General features: G+C 37.6%; 1 protein-coding gene across 7 annotated transcripts in view; it reads right to left on the bottom strand.

Annotated features, from left to right (window-relative positions):
* The window catches only part of UNC79 (unc-79 homolog, NALCN channel complex subunit), a 100,071-nt gene that overhangs the window by 70,353 nt on the left and 4,570 nt on the right, over nucleotides 1-25,148 (bottom strand). For 2 of the 7 annotated variants that reach the window (XM_010711850.3, XM_019615844.2), the window contains exons 1-12: nucleotides 23,245-24,879; nucleotides 21,375-21,495; nucleotides 15,280-15,584; nucleotides 11,831-12,001; nucleotides 9,403-9,495; nucleotides 8,130-8,185; nucleotides 7,373-7,502; nucleotides 5,873-5,937; nucleotides 3,973-4,061; nucleotides 2,759-2,799; nucleotides 1,497-1,525; nucleotides 239-468 (exon numbers count right to left, since the gene is read on the bottom strand). In XM_010711850.3, the coding sequence (XP_010710152.1) occupies nucleotides 239-468; nucleotides 1,497-1,525; nucleotides 2,759-2,799; nucleotides 3,973-4,061; nucleotides 5,873-5,937; nucleotides 7,373-7,502; nucleotides 8,130-8,185; nucleotides 9,403-9,495; nucleotides 11,831-12,001; nucleotides 15,280-15,584; nucleotides 21,375-21,495; nucleotides 23,245-23,290 (1,376 nt within the window). In that variant the 5' untranslated portion in view covers nucleotides 23,291-24,879. Of the gene's footprint in view, nucleotides 1-238; nucleotides 469-1,496; nucleotides 1,526-2,758; nucleotides 2,800-3,972; nucleotides 4,062-5,872; nucleotides 5,938-7,372; nucleotides 7,503-8,129; nucleotides 8,186-9,402; nucleotides 9,496-11,830; nucleotides 12,002-15,279; nucleotides 15,585-21,374; nucleotides 24,880-25,148 lie in introns of those variants that run through there. The other 5 variants (XM_031553658.1, XM_019615846.2, XM_019615848.1 and 2 more) reach the window with 5 other exon arrangements.

Genomic DNA, 25,148 nt, shown 5'->3' with positions numbered 1-25,148 from the left:
GATATCTGATGAACAATGATTAGCGATTAAGGCATTCGATGTCAACATTTTCCCGGAGACAGTAATGAAATTTACTTCTAGGAATCAAGGCTGAATTCTTCCATGAGGACAACACTCACAGCTGACTGGTACTCGGCCAAAGCAGCAGGAGTTCAGTACCCATGAGTTATGCAGGCAGTGTTTACACAAAAGCTTGATCCTGCTTTGTATATAGATTCTGTACGAACTAGAATATTACCTGATCACAGCTTCTACAGTACACACAAGCTCCTCTGCCCCACACTCCCGTGTGTTGATAGGGGGTGGTGAGGTCTGGTAAAGATGGGTTTCTGCTGCTGCCCCAACTTCACTGCTGTGATGATTTGAATGGCATCTTTTGCAATAGCGCACCGGCCTGTTGCCATGTCGACCACAGCATCCTGCTGAGAAGCATGTAACCACAGCTCTTCTGACATGTGAACTACAGTTCTGGAAAATGAAAATAATTTTTTTAGGCCATAAGTATCAGGCAGTGGAACTGAAAACTGATGAGAGTCCACACAGGAGAGCTGACTCAAGTGTTGGCTGTTTGCAGATCAATGTACAGGCACAGATGTGTACAAACGCCCGATGCCAAGTGTCACTGAGCTTTCAAGAAGATGAGCTCATGTCTGGACTTAAATGTCACAGTTGCTCTTCTTTTGGCCAAAGCAACATTTAAGTCATCAACTTTTGGCTTGTAGCAATCTCTAAAATTTACAGTAGTTCTCTTAACCATTGCTTATACTTCAAAACATCCCTTCAAGTTTTATATATAGCAAACTAACACATTCTTAGGTATGTAATCAATGATGCCACATCAGTTTACTCTACGTGTGAATCTGCCTTATCATATGTAATTGTCCAAACCCCTGAAGTATGCACTACCTTCATTTTTGCCCTGCGGTAATCTGGCCCAACAGAAAAGCTTTATTTATCACAGAAGATCTAGCATATGTTATATATTGTATCCTTCATTACTGAACTATTATTAAAACACACTAGCCAGTAGGTTTTGCAAGCAGATTCTTTTTGTCAGCAATTTTTTAGACCACTGAATACTTTCAGTCCATATATTTAAAACAATTCACTGTTTACAGTAGGAGTTTTGTCCAATTTAAGATTAATCTAGAACTTCAGGAAAACAAGAAGATATAAAATACTCAAGATAAAAAAAAAAATCAATCTTTTGCTGTATTTACTTCATAAGCAGTTACAGAATAACAAATCCACTCAATTGCATAATTAAATTGCCTTACTCATTACATCTTGAATAAAAACCTACCACTCCAGTCAAATATCAACAGTTTAAACAAAAAGAAGTCTTGCTTCTAAATCATTCCCATCTCCAACAAATGCATTCACGGATAAACTGTGAAAACTTGGAATGATACCAAAAAGGATGCACCACACACTAATGGAATGACATTACACACAACACCAAATCATGCCTCATCACAGAAATGACTTAATCTTACCTTCTTCTGACATATAGCAGAAATTTCAGCTGTAAGGGGAAGGCATACAAAACATCAACATAGAATGATGATTCTTCTAGTTTAATATGCCAACCATGGGAAAATGGAATAGCTGCAAGGAATTCTCTGAGGCTAAACTTATGCTTCCAGATACTACTCAAATCTCTAAGTCTTTTGGATTCCTGAAGGTAGGACACTGCATACATTTGTTTACTAGCTGTTTCTATACAGGAATGAAAGAAAAGTCCTGGTATGTTAAGTGTGCTGTGCTCCCATCCACTCTTCATAGGAAGATTTGCAACAGTGAGCCTGTTGGCATACTAATACAACTGGCATACCATGGGAAGCAGGGCTCACAGAATTACATTGTCTGCGAAAGCTGGTAGTATTGGTGAATTTAGATTAACAATGTAGATGTAGCCACTACATCCATAATCACTATCTCCACAGAGAAATATTTGATGATTCAACCTGTAAGCAGTACCTCTCAGTCTTTAACCCCATTATCTGATTCAGAGGCTTCTGAATCCCCGACTCCCTTAAAATAAATGAAAAAAAAAGAATTCAAATTCCCTTAAAATAAATGATACATTTTGTAACCTGGGTTAGATTGTAACTGTAAGGAAACAGCAAGAAAAAATCCACAGTCTAAGAATTTCCAGTTTGCTGAACAAAGAGAAAGGGAATGTCTTTGTTTTGTCCTTGAAACAGTATTCTAGAGAATATGTGACTGTCCTTGTAAACTCAGGAAAGTCTATCTGCTTTCTGGCAGATAGTAGAATAACAAATATATTCTTTGGCCAATGGGCCATGATTGGATCAATGTATAGATCATTGAAAAATATGTTATGTCCATTTCTGATATCCTTTACAGCTTCCTCTTTGTAGAATACATTTTCAGAAGCTTTTAAAGCTTTAAAATCAGAGCCAGGTTATCAGAAGAACTAGCTCCTCTTCTTGGCCAAAATACATTTTATAGATTTGGCTTCAACAATATATGCTTAAAGAATTTAAAATCTGTTCAGTTACCTCCGTTTCCTCACAAATAAAGAGCTGCATATGATTTCAAGTATAAACTAGTTAACGCTTTACAATAATTTAAAGACATTTAGCAGCATGAAGAACAAGCTACTTTCAAATTCTACAGTACTTTTTAAAAATAGAATGCAGCATTTTAAGTAACACAGTACGCAGAAATACCATACCAACATAGGGATGTACAATTGTGATTAGTTTGTACCTACCCTTAAGATACCTCTTACCTTGTGGTAGAAGAACATCAATCAACCATTCACTGTGATCCCTATAAAAATTGTATATCTAATTAGCTTTCCATTTCTTTATTTACATATGCATTTATTTTTGCACTGAGGAAAATTACCTACATGAATGTGGAAGCATTGACGTTAGTCCCAAGAAGTGTTTTTACAAGTACAGTTTCTTAAACGACAGGCTGCTTGATTTTACCTCTCTTTGCTGTCCCTGACTTACTACAAATTACTGCTCTGACATTGGTACATCACGTTCAAAGCTTTCAAAAATTACTTATAAGGCACTAATTTATTAAATGAAAACAGTGAGTGCTCTGGAAGTTTGAAGGCTAAGAAGTGATAGCGAAGAGTGACAGACAGATATGGAAAAAAGTTGTTCTAGTACCACTTACTGTGAGTCTCCTCAGAAGCTATGGTTCTACCAAATTAAATTACTTTGTCCTGAAGCTTTAAATCAATGTCTTAAAAACTAAGATGACTTCTACAAGATGTAATTGCTTTTTCTGGCAGCTGGTGTGATATAAAGGTGGCTGTTAAATTGAGGACAAAACAAAAACAAAAACATGTAGCTTCTGAACTAACTTTGTCTATTTGAACTAGTGATTTGAAGTCCCCTTAATTATGAGCAGATAAAGCACAAAAAAATTGATTTAAAATCAATTTTAAAAAACTGAGGTTAATGAGGTTCATTCATCTCAAGATATATATTCCTTTAATGTACTGGACAAGCCTGGACCAGTTTCAATTCTTTACTATGCTGCTTTACAGTATATATTAGAGAACAATCTGAAATATATGCAACAGAAAAGTAACCAAGTCTCTGCAAAAGATCTTTCATTGTAATATCCTGCTTTAATGACATTCAGAGGACAAGGAGAAAGAAAAATTTCATAAGCAAAAGCTTGTACATTAGTAAGGTTCCCCTACCACTGTCAATACATCCCACACTCTAGTCACTCAATGATCTTAACTTCAAAACTCACTACTGACCCATTTAACTGCAAGTTCTAACCATTTGGGTAAGTTTCTGTAACCCTTGTTCACTGTGTTGCACTGTGCTCTATATTTGAAGAGAGTTAACTATACAAATTATATGCTAATCATACAGAAAAAAAAAAGTGTAACAGTCTTTTGTAACAGATTCTTCTGAAGTGTGGAGTTTAACTGACTGTGCCTGATCATTCTCCATCTCTCAGTGTACCTACCCTGCAATTCTCTGGCTGCATTCTTCACAAAGATATAGGGGAGGTGGTTTATCGCCCAAAGCCACAGACAAGGATGGGTCAATGCACATCTGAAACACAGAGAAGGAAAATAATTAACACATCTGTCCATGAAAGTTCACTGAGAAAGTGTTCAATGCATCAATGCAGAGACAATCTATACAATACAGCCTTGATAACTATTGAGAGCATTAAGTATTCTGAAAGATGGTACTCAGGATCTGGCAGTCAAAGATCTTAAAGTATTCTTGACAAAGAAAGGAATATATCTGAAAATGAGAATCTATGGGAAAAGAACAATTTGTGTTCCAATATGAAAATCTTCATTCTCTGAAAGACCAGTACGTTTTGTGTTACACGTTCACATTCATTAACGTTGCACAGTCACAACAGACTTTTTGTTTCTTCCAAACAGTCACTGAGAGAATTGCTTAGGACAAGGTAATGTAAAAGTTTATTTCTCTCTCAGTAATTTCCCTTTCAGCAGGACCTAATTTTCAGTCCTCATAGCTGTTAACTACCCAGCACAATTCCAGTGACAGAATGCCCCCACATGTGGGACAAGTGTCACCATGATATCCAGTCTGCAAAACAACCTGTGGAAAAGGTTTGCTGAAGAATTTCTTGACTCACATAATTGTATTTGTGTACGAACTGGTGCCAGGAAAATTAATTGCACCTACATATTTAACTAATTAGTATGCTAAGCCATAGTATGCTCTGAACTTGGGATGCTATTGTTGTCTGCCACTGAATTGCTCTCTGATCCTGTGCAAACCATTTTACTTGTTATTTTGTGTGTAAACAAAAAAGCCATCATTTGCATCCTCTTAAAGCAGGCTATAAAAGTGGTATATAAAGCACTGTTGCTATTTGCTTTAGAACACATTCTAATCAAAGGATCACAATAAGAATACAAGTATTGTATGAACATCAGTCTGATATCAAGATGAACATGTATTATGCAACTGACGTATTTCGTGTATATACTTAGGTTCCTCTGAAAGTAATGTCTCCTAGTTATTCCCATAGGAACCATATCAGACACAAAAAGCACAACAGTCCTTTTTGACAAAGCAAATTCTCAGCTACAAAACACTATTTTTCAACAGAGTCACTACAATCAGCTATATATTTTCACCAGGGATGAACTATGGCCTGCATGCCACACTTGTAAAAATCTGCATTAGCAGAGTTGACTCACTGTTGCTGTCCCCAGTGCCAAAACAAAGCACCCAGCACCTCACTGTGCTCACATCCACTGTTTGGTCTCCATCAACATTCATTAAGTGTAGATGAATGTCAATGGATGCAATTTTTTCAGTATGGATGAATTCAATTCCACATCTCTGCTTCATAAGCACTTCCATGTCAGATGCCATTTTGTCAGACTGCCCCTCTACTGCAACCTGTCACTCAGCAACAAAATGTAACAGACTATTGTTGTGAAGGTTCAACTTCTACTGCCATATGACCAACGTCTGACTCTGGTATCATGAACAAATATAATAAAACAGGAGGCATTACTTTCAGAGCAAGCTTCATAATTAGATTTGCACATATACTTACACAATCACATATGTTTAGGAAAATATTTATTAGCCAGCTTAGAATTCTATATGTTGCTTTGTAACCATTCTAATGTTAAGGCTTGACTCACAGTTATTGGAGGAAATATTCCATCTTGCTTTAGGTATTCAAAAAAAAAAAAAAAAAACATTCACAAAGCTCTCACTCCTTTAGTCTTGAAAGGTTTTTCTATTCTCTTAGCTACCCATCTGCTCTTAGTCAGCTAAACATTACCATGCCCCACACCTGCAGCGAAGTGCAACCTCCCCCACCTCCAGATAATCAGGTTTGACCTCTGACAAAATAGCAGTACCTTTACAGCTGGTTTGTTAATTGCATTATGGCATTCAATATGCTGGCAATGAATAGGATTCCAAGCTGCAAAACCAAAACACAGGAGATTAATAGACATATAAATAATAGAAATTATTTATATTTTTTGTGTCTAGTGGTATCAATAAAAAACAAGTTCCTCTTGTATAAGTACTACATAAATATGAAAGACGTAATTCCTCAGGAAGACTAATAACTACAATAAACAAACTATGAAGGAAAAGAAAAAGAAAGACACAGACATTCCCCTTGTAGATCCTTCCCATTCTCACTAGGTTTTGAATTAATTAATAATTTTCCACCTCCCAGAACCAGACAGTAGGAGTAGCTCAGTAAATTCAAAAGCATGCATAGGCTAAATGAGAACGCACTGTAATACTGGAAGAACACCCTAGCCACAGAAGGAACCTTAGTTTTGTAATGACAAGAAGTAAACAAAAGGTAGGTTCAAGCAATCTCTGTTGGATGCTTTATGGAATGCCCTCAAGTCAAAGTGCCGTGCAACTGAGGAAAACACATGGCTCGCAGTGGGATACACTAATAGAAAAGTTAGAAAAATAGAAAAATGGAGAAAAACTACTCCAGTCTGCCGTGTGTTAGTAAGAATTCAGACTGAATATTGTGCTGCGTTTGTAAATCTGACCACATAAAAGAAGTGATGCAGAGGAGTACAATAGGAATTCTTTAAAAAGAAAAATCAAGGCAAATGTTTAAAAGAGATCATACAAATAGCTATAAGAAACATTCAAGATGAACTTGAGTTGGTCTAGATGGTCTTCTTCATTTTTATTATGTAAATTTTTGCATTTTGGTCCAGAAATTTTAAAAATTAACACTCCTGTATGACAAGGATTATTTGAAACAGACAGGTTGAGACAGGCAAGCAAGTAGTGAAATGCTGCCTGACAGTTCCAACTATTAAAGCAGAATCCTCCCATTAGGTAGTTCGGTGGACAGATGACTTGCACCATTCACTTTCTCAGCTCTATATGCATGGCTGACATTTTCACTCTACAGTCAACCTTGAAACTTATCCATTATAATGACCACAACTGACATGACCTGAGTTCTTTGACAATAACAGCCAAATAAACAGCCTTAGCAAAAGCAGTAGTGATAGCAGCTGGCACAACAAAGCAACCAAAGCAGTAATTGAAAGAAACATAAGCCAGAATCACTGTGAGGCCAAGAAAGCAGTTTCACAGACCATTTGGAATGCTGTACTTATTTCTCCTCCTGTTCCCTTTAGTTAGTATTTGGAGTAACACCGTATAATCACTAGCCATGATCAATTTTTTTTTATTTTCCATAAGATTTTTTGCAAACACAGACAAAGTGATATTGTATATACCTATGAAAGCACAACTCACGAAACAACAGGATTTTAAAATATATCTTAGAACTGCAAGCATGCAATTAACACACTGCTGACTATTCACTTCATATTTATTTTGGCTTACACAAAAATAGCTGCACTGACCTGTGTATTGCAGTCCTCTGTACTCACTGATTGCTCCAGGGGGTTTTAAATTGGGCCAATAGTGAAATAACATTTGTACTGCTGGAGGTTTAACTTGAGATGGTCCATAGGCTATGACATATAGCAAATCCTAAGGAAAGAAATACACGTTTATTGCTCAAGGTAAAAAATACAGTTCAACATTTACTATTTGCTTCCACAAATATACTTGAACACACAAAATATGTACTCTTAATGCCCTACCAATTATTTTTTGTAATCTCTTACAAGTAGATTAGATGTAAAACTTAAAAGATATGTCTACAACTGGCTTCTGAGTTTGGTCAGAACATCCAACAGCTGTGATCCCTCCCAGATGGTATACTAGCACACAGCAAATGAAGCCTTTGTCTATTCTTCGGGCAAAGAGGTGTCACATAGTTAAATAACTGGATCCAAATCAGATTCGGGCTAAGACGATATTTACAGAGTCCTTGGAAGAGTTAAATATCACAGAAACTGATAAGATTGGTAGTTTTCAATATTTCTGCCACTTGGAGCCACAACTACTTAGTATTTAGGAAAGAGAGGTCTGTTCTACGAAAAGTAGTGTTGCTTCTGTAATGTTAAAATCAGTACCTTCCTCTTCATAACTCAGAGGATGAAATATATAGATTTTTTTATCAGCTCTTGACATATAATCAGCTCTATTTTCAAGCCCTCTGGTTTTCATTACCAGCAAGACATTTCCACAAGGTACATAAGATCACAAACTTACTTTCCATACTTCCTGTTTATATTTCATGAGACATTCCAGTAACTGGCAGTGATACACTGAGAGAGAGAAGACAGTAATACTAAATACTAATGTAATACTAAAACGGAAACTCATGTTACAGAAGTGATATAATTAACCAGTTGGTTTTTCTTTGTCTACATTTAATTTAATTACCTTTTATTTTAAAAAGTTTGCTAGAGGATTATGCCCTGAGAGTTCTCATAAAATAGCACACTTTAAATATTACTAAATATCAGTTAATGCAGTAAGATAATGAGCCTTATGAGGGTACTCATGGAGGTCATTTTTTTGAGACATCTTGCTTAGGAATACCTGCTAATTCACTTAGTTTCTTCGGCACTATATAAAGCCATAAATGGGTGTTTTGTCATTTACTGCGAGACAGAGACAGAAACAACACGTGACAGCACATCATTCCTTTGTATACCAAAGAGTAAAGAAGCCATACTGTATTAAACACGAGAGCCAAAGGAACCCCTTAATATTTGTCTGACTTCCCCAAAATCACAGAGGCAAATTTTTCTCTGATGGATGGAACATGAACTCGCATGCAAAAATGCAACAGTTTATGAAAAAAAGTTGCACAAGTAGCTTTTAAAAATCGTGTACTGTTTTTATTTACCCCTGAACTGCATTAGCATGATGCAACAATTCTCATGCGCAGTGTGAGGTTCCTCCTTACACACACCACCTAACCAATTAAGCATATGTATAAAATAGGCATGGAATATGACAGCTGGTAGAATTTTGTTTCATTTTGATCATGTGACTGCATTGATTTAACTGAGGCTACACCACAGTGAGAGAGAATGGTATTTATACTTAGGTACTTCCAATTACAATTGAGTAACAGCTCTGGTCTGAGCCTGTAGCCAGCATTATCTGTCTTCTTTAAAAATAGTATCAGTTGTCATCATGGAGGAATACAAATCATAACAGAAACCAAACTTTTACTATAAAATACAGTATAATAAATTAACAGTTTCCTGATATCAAGCAAAAGGAGAACAGTCTCTCATCCCGAGCCCAATTCTATTTCTTCATCACAATGAGATTTCATATCTGCACAATGACAACTTCAAGCACAATGCTCAGAAATACCAGTTTTGACTAAAATTACTGATTTTTCATCCTGTGTTGGATAGAAAGATAGATTTATCCATCATCTGAACTTCTTTGATCACATTTGACACAGAATTTCATGACTGAGAGCTTCACAGAGAATTATTGCAAGTTGCACGTTTACACGTACCTGGGTTTGATGTGTATTGCATTGCAATCATTAGCATTGATGATGCAGATAGGTTGACATGAGCTGGAACACCTTCCCTTTTCGAGGAGCCCACTTAAGAGAAAGGATAAAAAAAAAATCAGCATATAACAAGGAAAGTAGCATATACCTGATTTCAACTCATACAAGTAATACAAATAATAAAAAAAATAATAATAATCCTAAGGTATCACACCATTTTGTATTGGTGGGGATTAACCCCCTGGAAGAGAGAGATGACTAAGAATATGGAATCATTTCACAGAGCATGCATCTGTTCTCCTAGATCAGGAAGACTTCTTTCTCAGAGCTGCCCTGAGCAAAGACAGTGCTCTTCTCATGCACTCTCCTTCAGGATCCACACACTGATCAGAACAGCATCACTCATACAGTCACACACAACTGAGACTCGAGTCATAGGTATGTCAAGGATGAAGTAGAAAGTAAGGAAACGAGGAGAATGGAAAGCTTACTTTTGATGTGTACTGGCAAAGCTGTGAGACTGGTGATGGCTGACTGGTGATATACGACACAGAGCACTTCTCAGAGACCACATGGTATGAACTGAAATTATGGCTATATACCACTGTGTAATCTATGATAAGGATAAACTGTAGCAATGCAGCGTAGCCAAGGTATTGTAAACTTGACCTCACATATGAGGTAGCTAGAGTTTCTTCTAATCTCCTGCAGTATGTTTATTCTCTGATAGTATACTGCAGAGTGTATATGCTTATTTGCAGAACTATATCATGGCAACATATCTTTGAAAGCACACACCTACACAAGAGGAGACGTGCATCTTCTCTGTTCATGTGCTACAGCTCTTTCCCAAGCCTGTCTGTCAGGACCAAAACACTAAGTATTTGGGATAGAACATAATCATAGTTCAGCAAGATACCTTCATCCCTCCCATCTGGCTATTCAGCTGTTTATGCCATCTCTTGTACCCTTCAGATTGTCTCAGAGCTGAACACAAGGAAAAAGAAAGGTTCTACACTTGCCTTGCAAAGGAACAGATCACTCCTCACTAGGGAGAAAGCCTAGGACACAATTTTAAAGAGCACACAACTGGTAAAGGGCAAGAGAAGGCAAAATAGAGAATCATGTAGTATCTCCTGCTCTGCGCTAACGTTAAAATGCAACTGAGAGCTGAAGCATTCTTTTTTGAATGTCATCCACACAGACTATGGAATTGCATGTATATAAGAGAGCCAAGGATTTGGCTCCATCAGTTCTTTTGGAGAACAGTTTTAGAGATCTGAAGACAGGGGGGCATAGGTTACCTAAGTACATCAGCAGTTCTTTAACAGATAACTTCAATGGAGGAAATAAAAGCTTAATATAACATTCTGCTCTTAACCTAAAGAGGAAATTTCCCCAAGAGCGCAGCCTGAAAATATTTAGGTGTAAATTTCCACAAAATCTTAATCTTGGAACACCGGACCATACTTCTTCTCTTGACCTAGGAGGAATTTCTGCACTTTTCATTGACATCAGTGTAGACCTTTATTTAAAAATCATTCCTGTTTTTTTTTCATAAAGGCCCACAGTGCAAATAAGGAGGAGATATTCTCAGAATCACACGATGGTTGATGTTGGAGAGAACCTCTGTGGATCATCTTGTCCAACTCCCGCTCAAAGAAAGGTCAACTAGAGCAGGTACTCAGGATGCTGTCCATTTGTGTTTCGAGAATCTGTAAACTTTCTTGTAGACTGTCCCAGTGATCAACTTCACAGGGAAAGGACTGTTGGTTAAAACTCATTTTTAATATTAAACCTAATATTTTTGTCTGCAGAAAATGGTTAAAATTCTCCCTACTATTGAAAGCCCATCAAGCTTTTAGTCAGGTACAAAGACAAGTATACACTTCAGAATTCAATCATTCAATCTACAGGAATTTTGGAATTAGGTAGTCACATCATATGTTCAGGGGAGAAAGTGAAACTCCACACTCCCCATCCTATCTGCCCCCCCAAAAAAGGCAGCCATTATCAGATTCTGTCTTAAAACTTAGAGGTAGAAGACATTACATGTGCAGCTATTTAGTACAGTAATTACAATGACAGGAAGAGATGCAGGGAGAAAACTGGAAATTCATCACAGTATCATTACACTAAAAAGACTCATTGTTCATCCACGTTCAGTACAGATGCAAAAATTATACATCATATGCATATTGATATTGTATGCATCATTTAGCAGCATTCTGTCCATTAATTCTGTAATCAAGAAAAGAATCACTAATAAATAAAAATTAATTATTTTCATTTTAAAATAGTCTTTTTATATACATACAGTGCAATATTGCATAACAATTCTAAGACTTAACTTCAGCTCTTACAGACTGATATTGTACCAGTGTACTATTTTCTGAACCATAACAATACCAGAATAAATTCTACTTACAGATAGCCATAGGCAGAAAAGATGTGCTGAGATATTCTATAATATCCTTGTGTAGAAATGGTGGAAAGGTAGCTAATGTTGAAATCATTGTATAAGGTAAAGTACTCAAAATATCATCATTGAGAAAAGGAAGCAAGCATGTAGTAGTGTAAAAAATTGATTGCCCAAGATCTGTTGAATAAAATGAAATAAATACAGAATCATTACGTTGGAAAATAATTACAACTATGTACTTTTTGATTTATTAATCCATCAAAAGTTTGCATTTAAATTCAAGTTTTCCCCTCAAAGTATTTCATAATTAATTACTTAATTATCGTGGTCACAAGTAAGTGATATCAATCATCACTGAAGCCCCTCCTAAAACAAGGGAAACAGCTGTTCAGCAGTATCCAGAACAGTTTGTAGGGAATACAAATAAAATGAACACACCTACATAAAGTGGCCTGCATTTAAGCAGAGGTGTTATTTCAGATTTGATAGGTACTTAGATTTGAAAAAGCCCCCTTTTGTAAAAAATTCTCAGATTATCTGCCAACAAAACTCAGATTTTGATCTTAATTACCCATATGACATCTGCAAATTGCCTCCCACAGAGGCTTGGGGGAGCATTACTGCATTTTGCAAACAATATGTGATTAAACAGAGGATCTTGTTTTCATTGGAAGCCATTGAGACCAAGAACGCCCAAGGCTTAAAAAGAATGAGATAATTACAAATTTATGAGTTTCAGACTAATTCTAATTAATACAATGCTTTGGAAAAGATACTTAAGAAATTGCAACATTTCAAGATCTAAATATTATTGCATATGTGGGAATTGTGACATCTTCCAAATGAGGAACTGAGAGGGGGCCAGTAACCCTCCAAGAACCCAATGAATTCCAGGTTTGAACCTGTGAGGTGACTACAAAATATCATAAGGCATTACCTCTGCAGGAGAGGAATTTGTTACTCCCTCTGTAAACTTAGTTGTATTACACAGTCTCCAAACTTATCATTACTCCTAGAATGATTAGAGTGCTCAGACAAGTCTGCACTTCATTTTTGTGTACATAGTAAACCTTCTGTGGAAAAACTAGACTTTTAATGCTAGAGCACGTTTTGCTCTTGCAATGCATATTTACCATCTAAGTTGGTAAATTGACAATTTGGTATAGTCTGGCAGGATCCAATCTGAGGACCATCTAGTGTACCTGTTGTACTTACCCAAACAGTATGGATTGTTCAGAGGAAAAAAAAAAAAACACGTTTCTTTTTGTCAAATGCTATGTTGAGGGAAAAAAATATTAAGTTCTATCACAAAACTTAATTATCAATACACAGAAGCACAGGAAATAATAGGTGAAATCCCCTTGCCTCACATGAGTCAACCATTATTTCTGGAACAAATTTATCTAACTTGGCTTTAGTAATCTGCAAGACAAAGGTTCACTCCCTCATCTGTCAGTTCCTCTTAGTGTTTAACCATCCATATAATAAAAGGGTGTTGGATTTTTTGTTTTGTTTTGTTGTTTGTTTTTTGTTTTGTTTTTGAAATTTCTTCTGCTGCAATGTAAGACAACTAATTCTAATCCTGCTCCTAGGTAACTGTAAACACAAACAGTTTATTTCTCCTTGCAGCAATCTTTAAACAATCTTTACATGTTTGTAACCACAACTCCCTTCAGTTTTCTTTAAGCCAAAGGTATTTTGTTTTTGCCTTTCTGTCCACATTTTCTAGACTTCAGATCATTCTTGTTTCTTTTTCCTGGAGACTCCTCCCAAATGGCCTGTGCATTTCTTCAGACCAGACGAACAAATCTGAAAATTTTACTCCAGCTGATACCTTGCTAAAGGTATTAGAATGAAAAATTAAATAAAATGCTTTGGATGTCTAATAAAAGATGTTTACATATTGCCAGTATTAGTATACTAATGAGTCAGTCAGCCTCTGATCTGCTGTAGCACTTTGTGCAGTATGACTTTCAAGCCAACATTTCCGCATTTGATTTCTCTTATTCAAATATAGGATTTTACTTTTCTCCTTTGAAGACTTTTCAAAACAGACTGCAATTTACCAAGATTGTTTTGAATTAGAAATCGTTCACATAAGGGACATTACTTTCACTAACTTGATATCCCCTGTAAATCAAAGTGTTTTCTCAATGCCTTCAGCCAAGTAAAAATTAAAATATTTAATAACACTAGATGCAGCACAGGCTCCTGTAAGGTTCACACTTGGCATAGCCTTCCAATTGACATAGGCTCCTGGAGTGCTTTTCCTCATTCAAGTGACAACTGTATGTTCCAGATTGTCCATGAGGATGTCAAGTAACACAGCAATGATGGTCTAAGGACAGAAAAACTTCACCAGAAGAACCATTGTGCCATCATAAAACAAAATCATGTTTATTCAGTGTTATTTGTTCTGTAGACGACTCCATTGGTTTTTAATTATCACCATGCTATCTACTTGGAAAAATATTGTTTTGATAATTAACTTCAATTTCTGGAAAAATGGTAAAGTCATCAAGTCTGTAATTTGCTAATAGTCCCTTTTTTCCAAGATCCCAGCACAGTAATCACTGAATCAAAACATGCTGCTGCCAACTCAGAAGTAATTTAGCATTTAACAGAAGCAGCTTTCCTGCTAAAGAGTTTAGCAGTGAATCAGACTGATGACAGTACTCCCTGTACTGAACTACATAAGTTCATCATGATATAATACACCCCGGTACCACGGTGAAAATTAATTTCTGGCTTGTGCAACATAAGGAAAATGCTGGGTTCCAAAACCCCATTATGGGAAGCCATGGATTAACAAGCCAGATATATGCAGTACTTGAAGGGAAAAAAAAGAAAAAAAAAAGAAAAAAGAAACAATAAAAATACACCACAGTCACAAAAATCTTGAGATGAAGCAGTTCAAAACCTAATAAAACACTGCTTTTCAGCAAGTCAGATGGAAATACTGGCAACTTTTTAATCTGGAATATTTTTAAGACATCTCTATTGTCATCATTTTTCTTCCATCAAATGTATACCGTGTTCTGTGCAGAGATGGACCTTCACCAAAACACTAAATCTGCATATTCCTCACAAGATAAGTATACATAACCAAGTAATGCCCGTTTAAGAGAGCCGCTTCAAAAAGACAAGCCTGTAGATATCCCAACAGATTCATATTCAAGTTCCAGATATTTTTAGACACATTTTAGTTCCATACTACTAACATTTCACTGAAAATCAGACAAGTTCAGACTTCAAACCCAAATCCATGGTTCACAAAACAAAATATCTTTTATTTCAGAAAGCAAACCAAGCACTTTGATGTAAGTACATCCCAGTAGATACGACATCCAGATCCAGATCAGTTTAGGCCCATCTCTTCTATTGCATTTAAGCATCATTCATGGATTCACGGCACTGAAGTTAAGCGTACTGGAAGGGTTCAAGGGCCTGCTTACCATGTTGACCATGTTGTAGCAATGGAACTAGATCCAGCAGTGTCACCAGTGTCACGTAAAGTCCTTGATAGTCCAAAGATGGGTAGTCTGATAACTGAGCATCACGACTTTGCTGGCCACGTTCTGATGGAACATCTCGCAGGACGCTGTAAAGGAGGGAGCGAGTAACAGTAGGGTTGATGGAACTGACCTGTGGTCTTAGAGATGGGGTGAGTGGGAATGGCACAGGAAAAAGACACATGGTCATGGGCACTGTCAAATTGGAGGCATCTTGATTCTCCTTCTTCCCTGTGCGAGACAAAATGCTGTTGGGGGGACAAAGAAAAAAAAGAGACAACAAAGACACAAAGAACAGCACATTACATTGAAATGACACTATAAAACAAATAATAAAACACCAGATACATCCCACATAAGATGCAATTTCTCCCAAAACCAGTTATCTATGAATCTACTAACCACTGATTTCCATGCTTCAAATAAAAGAATTGACATCTACAAATATTTTCATTGCATCTCATGTGTTATCTGGTTCATAAGGAGCAAAAATATAAAAATGCATGTTTCAGTGCCCTACCCATGTTTCACAGTTAAGAAAAATTCTAGGTATCAATAATGTTTGCTATGGAAAAATAGCTGTGTCAAAACAGATTGGTATTTTACTCTGAGATTTTGAGAAGCTATTGGATTTTTTTCCCTTCTATGAAATCTTTTGAACCAACTGACTGAAAACATGTAAAATATAGGTGTGGCACTTGCAGAAACATGTTTTAGCAAAAAATAAACATGTGCGTTTGTTAAGATAGTCTTAAAAATCACATGTTTATTGCATTAAAATAATGTCTATGTATTTTATGATACTGTTTCATGACCACTCAGTCAGTATCATTTGAGATAATGAAGTTTAAACAGGCACATGGATTTAGAAATAATATAATATTTCTAAAATGTTCACTAAACTACATTTGGAAAAGTTATAAAATAATATATAGTAGATGGTCTTTAGCATATGTTTGTGAGCTAATGATAATGGTTGTTTATGTGTTTTTAACTTTGCTCATGTTTAAGGAGGAAACATTTTACTTTACGAATACAAATGTTCCTTGGGTAAATAGTTACCTTCAAAATCTAAGTGCTAAGCAAGCAAGACCAATAATATAACTGCAGATCAGACAGTGTGTTACCATACATTCCTCCTGCTACTTACGTTATTTATTCAACAAAACTCACTATAAACTAAAGGAGAGATAATTTCAAAAAAAAAAATAAAAAAGGATTTAGTGGGAATCAAAATAGAAGCTATATGTGAACCACCTTGCTAATGTAGTTTTAAGAATGTTGTAAACATGTTAACCTAATTTTCTAAAAAGAAAGGTAAAAAGCTACTTTAGATATAAATTGTCACTTAAGCAGTGCTACATTTTAGTTATCAAGTAATGATAGGGTTATGTCAGTCTTTGTATGTGCCTAGAAAATACAACACACCTTTTAAATATATTAAACCACACACAGTTTTTGATGTTTTGCTGTTTTCTTTAAGCATATTTTGCACCTCTCAGCAATCAGGATTCCCAAAAACAGTTCCTGTTGGTTTAACTCCACTCCCAAAGGCAGCATAAAAATTTAACTTAAAAAAAGAAAAGAGAGTAGCATCAAAATTTTCATGACTAATGAAGAGTGGAATTATGCCAAGAGGGAGACTTCTAGAAGTCTCCATTATCTTTAACAGAACAGACATCCCTACCATATAACCACCTTGGCACAGATTCACCTGTGTCAATGCAACAACTCACATAAGTAAGCTGAACTCATGCAAAGGTGCTTATAAGAAGAGATGCCATTCACTCACTATATATGTAAAACATTTTCATAGTTGAATGCCAAGTGGATACTACCAGGCAGGTCTCTCATCACACTTGCAGTCAGAGATTACAGGCATGTTGTATATATTAAGAGACTGCTTTTTTTATTATTATGCCCTACATATTTGGTAGATTAATTTGATTTCTGTTACCCAATGTCCAGTACAAGAAAAGTAGTGACTGCCATTAAAATGTTTACAAAATTGTATCAGAAAAATCACTAGGATCTAGTATGACTTTAAATACAAATGATCAGAGTGCTGATTCCTTATTTCCTATTAATTTTTAATTTGCTTAATGTTTATTTGCTGTACTCTACAGCTCTTGTTTATAGACATGAAGGTACTAAATTATTTCATCTCTGCCTACTAGCAGATGATACCTACTATCCATCCCTGAACTTGCCAGCGCGTCACTTCAAATCACTCTTACTTCTAGAAAGAGTATTACTGCACTACTTAATCCTTGCTTTGGAAAATGTAAGGTAGTGATGGAGAGTTTGCACTACAGACTTCCTTTTTTTTTGGCATGGAGCTACAGCTAACTGATTAGAAACCAAGACACATAGTCTTATATATTGATTGGGTCATCCTTCTGTTCACTCTAGGAACAGAAATGAGATCATATCCAAAAATCAGATCCAGTTATGTCAAATTTGGGTGGGGAAAAAAAATACAAAACTTTCAGACCCAGGTTTGTGACTGACCAATATGTTACAGTGGCAATAAATTAAAGAATCAGAAATGAAAATCTAGAAGATCCTTTAAGACCAAGATAGAATGGTTGCAGTTTGTTCCTGTTACTGCTCAAAGCACATACTGAGAAGGGACTGCCTGCAAATCATAACTCCATACTGAACTTGCTCCATGACACGCAAGAAAACTGTCAGGTTTCCTTAAAGATCTGTACAACTCCGCTGCAAATCTATCTCAAAATTATTGTCTTTCAGGAAACATTTCCTAAAATGTCTGAGAGATTTGCATCTCACCAAGGCAGCAAAACAAGCTTGATTATTAATTAGCCAGTAAGCATTTGCAACTATATCTTATGAAATACATATTACTTAGAAACATGCAGGGAGACTTCTCTCCAAGAAAATGTGGAAGAATAAGTTGTTCTGCAAGATGTTTAAGCCTTAAGATCATTCCTCAAATGAGAGTTAAAATACTGAAAATGAGCAGGGCATGAAACAAATTCATGCGGTAATGTAAGGAAATGCTTTTGTCCAAAGAGGAAAATTAAGGAAGAACTAAATGAATCAATATGCTATGCATTGTGTATGGTGACTTTATGTGATGTTTGTTCATAGAAATAAAGAATTGAACTTTTTTAGCCATTCCACATCTGTTCCCCCCACCCCTGAGCTTGTGCTATATCAAAGCTACAGCACAAAGGAGCAAACTAATCCCTTGTGAGATAACTAACAGAATGACACCAGATATGAATGTGATCCAAAACAGTAGGCATACCCACTGAAAGCACATTCAATGTGCCCATAATATGGAAAGGTAAAAAGTATAGTAACTAATAAAAGCTACACTTGTAAAACACAATCATAGTATGGAATTTCTGTGACTAAGAACTATTCCTTCTTGATTCCTTTGATTACATGTTTATCAAGAAAAGTTTGTCCTAAAAATCAGCTGCAAAGAGAATACACAAAGTAGAAAATATTTTTAAAAATTATTTTAAAATAGATGACCCCAATCAACTTGCTCTGCAAAGACAAATCTCCAAATATCAATGGGCATTTCTGTTGCTTGATCAGTACTCTTTCTGCAGCTTGAATTCATTACATATATTCTGTCTCAAGCTAGAAAGGTTATTCTCCACCACACATTTCTAACATGGATGTTAAACCTTACACAAGGGAGTATCAGTGTAGGAGGCAGAAAGGAGACTCAGCATGCAAAGAAATTTTTTATCAGACTGTCCAGAAAGACAAGTTCTTAACCAGTCTGTTTAGTTTCAGGATAAATCTTAGAGATCTGCATACAGTGGGTGGGAGTTTCCTCCTTTCCATCTGCCACACTAAACACAGGGTATGTTTTGTTTTGCTTCTTTAACCAGCTTCTATCTTAGTATCAGCAAGCATATACACTTATACTGGTTCAACCATAGCACTCAGGCTCTCACCCACAGTTCAGATTCCCCAGTTACAAGGATTTGACCTAAGTATCAGAATGCAGGCCACTTAATAAATTTAGATCCAAGTCCTGGCTGAAATTGGCATCCCTCTACTTGTGAGGTTAATCAGATCCAACATCGTTAAGGACAAAGCTATTTGCGAATTATGTAGATCTATATGTTTCATATCAATTTCACTTCTGCCTCATGAGGTGAGTATCATCAACAACAGGATTTTGGTTCAGTCCCATTCCAAGCACAAAATAAAGAAATGAAGTTGCTCAATTGTTATTCTGATTCTAAATTGCTCTCATAGTTGGTAAAGTTTCTTCAGTAAGCCCAGAATCATCCCTGCCCATGGAGTATGAAAAATTTGTTGCACTGGACATGCAGTTGTACTGCTCAGGAAGATCAAGACAGCAGTGGTATAAAGATATTTTCTTTAAGAAACAGTTTTTAAATTCATTGTGTTCCAGTGAACTTCTGCCCCAAAAATAAATGAATCTCATTGTAGCACTTGGTAGTTACAGCTGAGACAAGATATAAAAAATTCAGAATTAAGCTGTTTAAGCAAGAAAGTTAGATTTGAAGGCTCACAGCATTTAAGTAGAGGCACTTTAGTTAAGAGCCTTCTTCAAAGATGATTTAAGTGTGTGTGTTGTGTAAAATAAACCATCAAAACACTCTGATGTAGGAACAAAGTCCTATTTCAGAGGTATTTTCAATGACCCTTTGAATTTTTTATTTTTTTATTTTTTACCACTGCTGTGTTATCAGACAAAATTCAATTTAGTGATCTTTTAAAAAGCCCTACTGATTGCCTTACCTTTTTTCAACATTTTAAATGCTGAGGGAAACACATTTCACAGTGGTTAAACAATTCTAGTCTTGAGATTTTCAGTTAACAGAGGGCTGGGTTTCTTTGTTTCTGTTTGGTGGTTTTGTTGCTGCTTTTTGTCTGTTTTTAAACAGTGAAAGAGGTGTTCCACTGATAATGAGTATTTCTACGTATCTTTCCTTCTCATAGGTTTACAAACAGGGTCATGTTACGTTCCATGGGCTTTGAATAAGTGTTAGAATGAACTAATGTCATTCTTTCAAGTTAAATTCATGCTACTCCACTTATTTGTATCACCTGGATATGTGTACAAATACACAGTTAACTGTAATAAATTACTGTTTACTCAGGACATAAGGCAAATGGCTGTATTTCCAAACTAGCTTCTGACAGCAAGGAAAACCATCCCAGGTATAAATTCAGGAAGCTATGTACAGAAATGCAGCATTTAACTTTTTTTTTTTTTTTTTTTTTGTATATGAAAACTATTGCCAATCAAAACCTGGACAGACAAAAATCAAATCTCCACTGTCAAAAGCCATTTTAAACTGATTTGAAAACATGAAACCACTAGGTAGCACTGTGGAGTAAAGCAGAATATGCATGTCATTCCTAACTAAGCCTCACAATTTTTCACATCTTTTTAGAAAGACAAGAGGTAATATTTCCTATTCAAAATGTATTCTGTATTCATACGGTATTTTGTACCACATATTGTTACTAAATGTGGATCAAATTAGATCAAACTCCTGGGTCAGAGCAATCCTGATCTCTTGCTGCTGCCATCCAAATCCAGATCTGTATACCAACTTCACTCATATTGTTGTAGAGGACTGAACCAGAACCCGATCTGAACTACAGCACAGACTCTAGTCCTGTTTGCCTGGCTCATTGCTCTACCATCCCAAAGCACCAGGATTGCCAAGTAGGTCATGAATGTCCACTTATAAAGCTCTGCAGGTCACTAGCTCCTTTCTTCACGGGTTCAGTATGTTTGTACGTTCACCTAAGACTTAGAAGGGCCTAGCAAATGTGTAAACAACCAAGTTTATTTTAGAATCAGCCACTCAATAAGCAGCTCAACTGGGCAAATTGGGCAACAGCCACTGAAGAGATTAATTTATACCATTCTTTTCTTAAATTATGCTCTGACTCTTTCTGGTAGAGCATTGATCCATTAAATCCTGCAAACAATTCAAAGTCAGTGAATACCCCCTACAATACTTTAGCAATTTCTTTTTTCTTCAAGAGCATTAGTTAAAACTTACCTCAATAATGTCTGAGAAAAGTATTTCAGAGTATTTGCAATGTCAGTCCCAGAGGGCACAGGGTAAATGTTGTGCAGAACCCGGTTGTGGTATTCTTGAAGGTAACGGATTTTGGAAGCAACTACATAAAAGACAAAAGAAAAACACAGAAACTTTCATTCAGCTTTTTGCAGATGGTGAGAGAATCGCACCTGTTTCTACCACAATTGATTCTTTTTTTTCTTAATTTAAGAATTAGACCATAAAAAAAGACTTTTTCACTCTCTTTACTGAATAAATTGAACATTACCATGCATGAGCTCTAAGGGGAAGACAAGAAAGGCAGCGAATGTCTGCTTCTGCTTCAGATTGCCTTAGTGCTAGCAATTGGGGAAAAAAAAAAAAAAAGTAATTTAAAGAAAGCAGTTATCTGTGCCTCCAAAAATCTCAGGATCCATTTATAATAAATGAGTCACTGGATAACAGGAGGTTCATGTGAGGTGACATTTCTATAGTGAAAAAGAGAAATACAAGCTAATACGGGAGCTGATATTATTTACTTAATGTTACAAACGTACACTATGCAATGAACTACAGACACGAAAAGAGTTGTGCTGTTTCTTTAAGCATCTTAGGAAATTTGAACAAAAAGGAGAGCATTTCAAAGAGCAGCAGAAGCTCTACACCTTCTTTGAGACCGGTTGTTTTAGAAATAGTGCTCTTAATATCTAACCAAGCTCCATGTTCAGTATTGGAAGAAAAATGACCCACCATAGCTACCAAACCATGTACTGCCTATATGACACTGGCCAGTCTCATGCAGAAATAATCAAGGATGGTCTGGACACTTTTTGCTCTATTCAGACTGATCAACTCTCCTGAGAAACCCAACCTGCCAGCCCTCAATTGCCCAAATCATGGAATTCTCAGAGTTGGAAGGGACTTTTAAAGGTCATCTAGTCCAACTCCCCTGCAATGAATAGGGACATCAACAGCTAGACCAGGTTGCTCAGAGCCTGATCCAGCTTGACCTTAAATGTGACTGCCATGTCTTGCTGCCAGATACCCGTAAATGAAATTAATTAATGAAAAGCCAAAAATTGTGGCACATTTTCCTATAACTACTTCTTTTTAATAACATGTATATATTTTTTTCTATTAATCAGCACAGTCATGCAATTATATAAGCTGAAATAACAAAACACTTTATTTAGACTTCCTAAATACTTATCATAGCTCTAGGCTTTGGCCTCACCTCTCAGAGCTGCCCAGAATGCTGACCATTTCGGTACAGCATCCCAGAACAGCTAATAACCTTCTGAAAGAAAGCTCCAGAGCAAAGGTTTATGAGCCCCAAAGATAATGAAATGTGTGAATGGCCTGAGCATCCAGAGATACACTTCAATATGTGGTGTCACTCAGAGGAAATACTTCCTTTGCCACTCTCATAGGGTCATCATATCATACAAATTCAAAATTAAAAATAGAAAGAAAGAAAAAAAGCTATTCCATGGTATTTTGCTGAGTCTGTCTTTATTATCTACACCAACTTAACTAAACTTCCTAGCTTCCCCATAAGCATTTACTGAATTGAGTGAAACCATTAAGAGCTTTTAAAGATGGTTTTGGTTGTTCCATAATCCTGGAAAACATCATGGATATCAGGTTTTCCCAGGGCATTACTTACCACAACTAAACATCAGTTAGTGTAACTCAAGGTGAAAAAGAACTAATTCTCTTGTGATACAAAAGCAGACCTCGGGCATGCTGTGGTGGTGAGTCAAATGATGAAACCCACTGTCAGTATCCCCTCAAATGAGATATGAAATTCAAGTGATCACAAAAAAAGAGAAGCTTCTCAAGATGAATTCCCAGATTGCCACCATTTTACCTGCTTTCCATACAACCTGCCAACGTGCTGAGGGTTGGTCATGCATTCATGTTTAGACCAGTGCCTTGTTGCTCTTCCCAACTGGTCACTCCGTTTCCACATTTGTAGGGTTTGTTTTTTTTTTTGCTGTTTCTTGGTAAATTCAGATTCAGTATGACTTGTGACTCCTCCTTGAGACATTCTGGTTCTCATTTGTCTATCCATGAGGGCAGAAGCAACAGCAAGAACAGTTGAAGCCTGAAGATTTGCCTGATAATTATGCATGTACATCAATATAATCCTTGTCGGACACCATCACTATTGGTCAAAAATTGCAGGTGAGTGGATCTTAAAGTTATGTAGAGAAAAAGACATTTGGTAATGTCATAATAACTAGACAGGAGAGCAGTCTTTGTAAACAAGATACATTCAGTAAGTTAGAATGCACAGGATATGTCTGTTAACTGAACAGTGAGCACTGAAGTGCCATGAAAAAGTGTCAAGAAGAGGAAAGATCTGCAAACTGGATCCCAAGTAGATCTTTCAACAAAAAGCAACATGGACACAGTAGAACCAAGATGCAGTCTCCCAAATGGTACAAGGGGATGAAAAGGAAAGACAGCCAAGGGAAAAAATATGGAAGAGAAGCTCAAGCAGAGAAGACCAAGAGAATCAGGAATGCGGAAATAGAGGCGGCAAAACAGAAAAGAGGGAAAATGCTGAAGACAGTGGCAGTACAAAGGGCAGCAGAAATTCTTCTATAGGCCAGTGTGAGGGACATATAATCAACGTATGAGAAAGAAAGAGGGGACACATTCAGAACCTGGGTGGGAGGAAGGCAGAAAAAAACCAGGGTAACACGGATCCGAGCATTGCACACTCAAGGCCTGAGGTGTGGTCAGAACATTGCCTTTCTATTCACAAGGCCAGAAATGCAGCCCCACAGTAATAAATTCACATCCACATAATATTTTAACAGAGGCATCGTCCATTACTGCAAATAAGTGGCAAAACCTACAGGAAAAGTTACAAGTAATCTCTTCCCTAGAGCAGTTGAGCACAGGCTTCTCAGAACAAGGACCCTCGCCAGTGACCTGAGTGGCCAACAGGACGCAGAGGACAGCAATCAGCCTCCGAGCCATTAGATCGCACCACGTAGTCACGGCAGGCATCGATCCAGCCTGCTGCTCGCAGGCTGCCCGACTTACATCTAACACCAAACATCGGCAGGGAAAGTAGCCTTGACGCGGGTGACCAGCCCGACAGCGCCGGTGTTTTTCCCTGGCAGAGCAGCAGCCGCCGCCAGCAGCCACACACGCGCGGCCGTCCCAGCCACCATGTCAGTCACCTGGCAGCTCCACAGCAGAGCCAACATGGTGGCTGGCACATCTCCCCGGCTGCCACGAGACGCGGCGGGCTGCGGGCAGGGTGGGGGCAACCGAGGGTCCCGCAGGGCGTGGAGGAACTCGGCAATGCAGCGATGCCGCCGTACCTTCAGCCAAAAGGTGCGCGTCACTAGCAAGAGCGGCACCGTGCCTCCATCACACAGCGACGGCAGGCTCGAGGCAGCAACGCCGGGAGCACCTCCCGGGCGGCACGGCGCCGGGACCGATGCCGGAGAGGCCCGATCCCCGCTCCATGCCCAGCGAGGACGGACGCGTCGCGTCCCCAGGAAGGCCGCCTCTCCATCAGCACCACCGCAACGGCGGAGGCAGAAAGAGCGAGAAAGTAGGCGGCCCCCCTCCGCAAACCATTCCTCCCGCTGCCCGTTGCCGGGATGCCCGACAACGCGGGTGAGCGCTGCCCCGCCGGGTTGCCCCGCAGCCGGGAGTCAGCCCCCGGGCACCCGCTCCCATCGGACCGCACCCGGTCGCGCCGCGCCGCCCGGCCCCGTCACTCACACTGCTCCGCCTTGGTGGACATGC

The sequence above is a fragment of the Meleagris gallopavo genome, chromosome 5, assembly GCF_000146605.3.
Source record: "Meleagris gallopavo isolate NT-WF06-2002-E0010 breed Aviagen turkey brand Nicholas breeding stock chromosome 5, Turkey_5.1, whole genome shotgun sequence".
In the NCBI taxonomy this organism is placed as follows: Eukaryota; Metazoa; Chordata; class Aves; order Galliformes; family Phasianidae; genus Meleagris; species Meleagris gallopavo.
The sequence above is the reverse complement of the archived record's forward strand: the minus strand, read 5'-3'. Positions and strand labels throughout refer to the sequence as shown.